We start from the raw sequence: 2,434 nt of genomic DNA on the forward strand, positions 1-2,434 counted from the left end.
CTGGTACCCCGTCATGGACGTGTTCAGTTGGCCGCGGCCCACCAGTAGCGCCACCACACTACACAGCAGATCCTCGGGGAACGAACCCCAGCCCTGTGGACACACACCGACGTTCACGCTAGTCTGGTAGGGGGAGAGGTCATAAGAGAGTGACACAGTGCCGGAGGTTAGAGGAGTTACAAGAGAGTGACACAGTGCCGGAGGTTAGAGGGGTTACAAGAGAGGAACAAACAGAGGAAAGAAGGAGGAGAGATAAGGACGATAGATGTTCGATAGGAAAGAAAGAGGAGAGATAAGGACGATAGATGTTCGATAGGAAAGAAAGAGGAGAGATAAGGACGATAGATGTTCGATAGGAAAGAAAGAGGAGAGATAAGGACGATAGATGTTGGATAGGAAAGAAGGAGGAGAGATAAGGACGATAGATGTTTGATAGGAAAGAAGGAGGAGAGATAAGGACGATAGATGTTTGATAGGAAAGAAGGAGGAGAGAAAAGGACGATAGATGTTTGATAGGAAAGAAGGAGGAGAGATAAGGGCGATAGATGTTTGATAGGAAAGAAGGAGGAGAGAAAAGGACGATAGATGTTTGATAGGAAAGAAGGAGGAGAGATAAGGACGATAGATGTTTGATAGGAAAGAAGGAGGAGAGATAAGGACGATAGATGTTTGATAGGAAAGAAGGAGGAGAGATAAGGACGATAGATGTTTGATAGGAAAGAAGGAGAGATAAGGACGATAGATGTTTTATAGGAAAGAAGGAGGAGAGACAAGGATGATAGATGTTTGATAGAAAAAAAGGAGAGACAAGGACGATAGATGTTTGATAGGAAAGAAGGAGGAGAGACAAGGACGATACAGGAACACACACACGACATATATACACACATATACATATACATCAACAAGAAAGAAACCAACAACAAACTGAGCCACACAAGAAAGAAGCTAACCAAAAGGGCAGAACGGACCCCCAAGGCAAACCTGGAGGTGTTTGAGAAGGAGTTTACTCTGACAGAATTGAAGGCAGCCCTCAAAAAGTGTAAAAAGAGAAAGGCCCCAGGACCAGACCACATCACCAATGGGATGATCCTCAACCTGACAGACTCTTCCCTCTCCATACTCCTGGACTTCTCCTTCAACAGGACCTGGAATGAGGGACAGCTCCCAACAGAATGGAAGAAGGCAAACATCACAGAAATACTGAAGAAGGACAAACCAGCAAGCCAGCCTTCAAGCTACAGACCAATCTCTTTCACATCATGCTTGGGTAAGGTCGTCGAGAGAATGGTCAACGACAGACTGTACTGGTGGATGGGAAGCACCGGCAATATCAGCACATCACAGGCAGGATTCAGGAAAGGCAAAAGAACTATGGACCACCTCATCAGATTTTGCAGGATTCAGGAAAGGCAAAAGAACTATGGACCACCTCATCAGATTTGCCCAGAAGACCAGCGGTGCCTTTCAAGATAAAGACAATGTCGTGGCCGTCTTCATCGACCTGGGGCAGGCGTACGACCGTGTGTGGAGACAGGGACTGTTCTACAAAATGCAAAAGCTTGGGATAGCAGGAAGGATGTACAGCTGGATCAAAAACTTTCTGTCTTGCAGAACTATCCAGACGTCATGTGACAGCAAGATTTCTTCACAGACGACACTTGTGGAAGGCCTCCCACAGGGGTCAGCACTCAGCTGTACCCTCTTCCTGTTGTTCACGAACGACCTGCCAGATGTCATCTCCTGCCAGATGTCATCTCCTGCCAGATGTCATCTCCTGCCAGAAAGCACTCTACGCTGACGACTTGCTCATCTGGAGCAAAGGAAGTGACATGAGAGCACTGAACCAAGCAAAGGAAGTGACATGAGAGCACTGAACCGAGCCATCAACGCGGATCTGACTACTATCTCGTCCTACTGCCTGCTATGGAAGATGGAGATCAACACAGACAAGACTGTTTTTGGACTCTTCAGCCTCAAAAACAAAGTTACAGCAGGTCAGGTAAACCTGAAGATCAATGGAACCAACATCAGACATGAGGACTATCCCAAGTACCTTGGTGTACAACTGGACTGAGAGATGTCTCTCAAAGAGCACTTAGGGGAGCTGACTTAGAAAGCCACCTCCAGACTAAACCTTCAGAAACACCTTTCATCACTCGACTGGGGAGCTGACACAGCAACCCTCCGACAACTCTATATAGGGTATGTCAGATCTGTGATTGACTACTCCCTACCACTACAATCCATAGCCAGTCAAAGCTCCCGGGCACAGCTTGACAGAGTACACAACCAAGCGCTCAGATTTGTTTCTGATGCCATGAAGACCACGCCTACTAGCGCGTGTGAAATCCACACCAACATAGAGCCACTGGACCTCTGAAGAAAGAGTGCTACACTCGAAACCTACGAAAGATTTGTGCAGCTAGAAGAC

General features: G+C 47.0%; 1 protein-coding gene across 1 annotated transcript in view; it reads right to left on the minus strand.

Moving 5' to 3' along the window:
- LOC106011845 (nucleolar protein 6) overlaps window positions 1-2,434 on the minus strand; it is a gene marked incomplete at its 3' end in the record, with an annotated part of 14,903 nt that continues 12,469 nt past the window's right edge. The window contains 1 exon segment of the mRNA XM_013082901.2: window positions 1-93. Coding sequence (XP_012938355.1) covers window positions 1-93 — 93 coding nt within the window.

Source organism: Aplysia californica, unplaced genomic scaffold (genome assembly GCF_000002075.1).
Source record: "Aplysia californica isolate F4 #8 unplaced genomic scaffold, AplCal3.0 scaffold00199, whole genome shotgun sequence".
NCBI lineage: Eukaryota > Metazoa > Mollusca > Gastropoda > Aplysiida > Aplysiidae > Aplysia > Aplysia californica.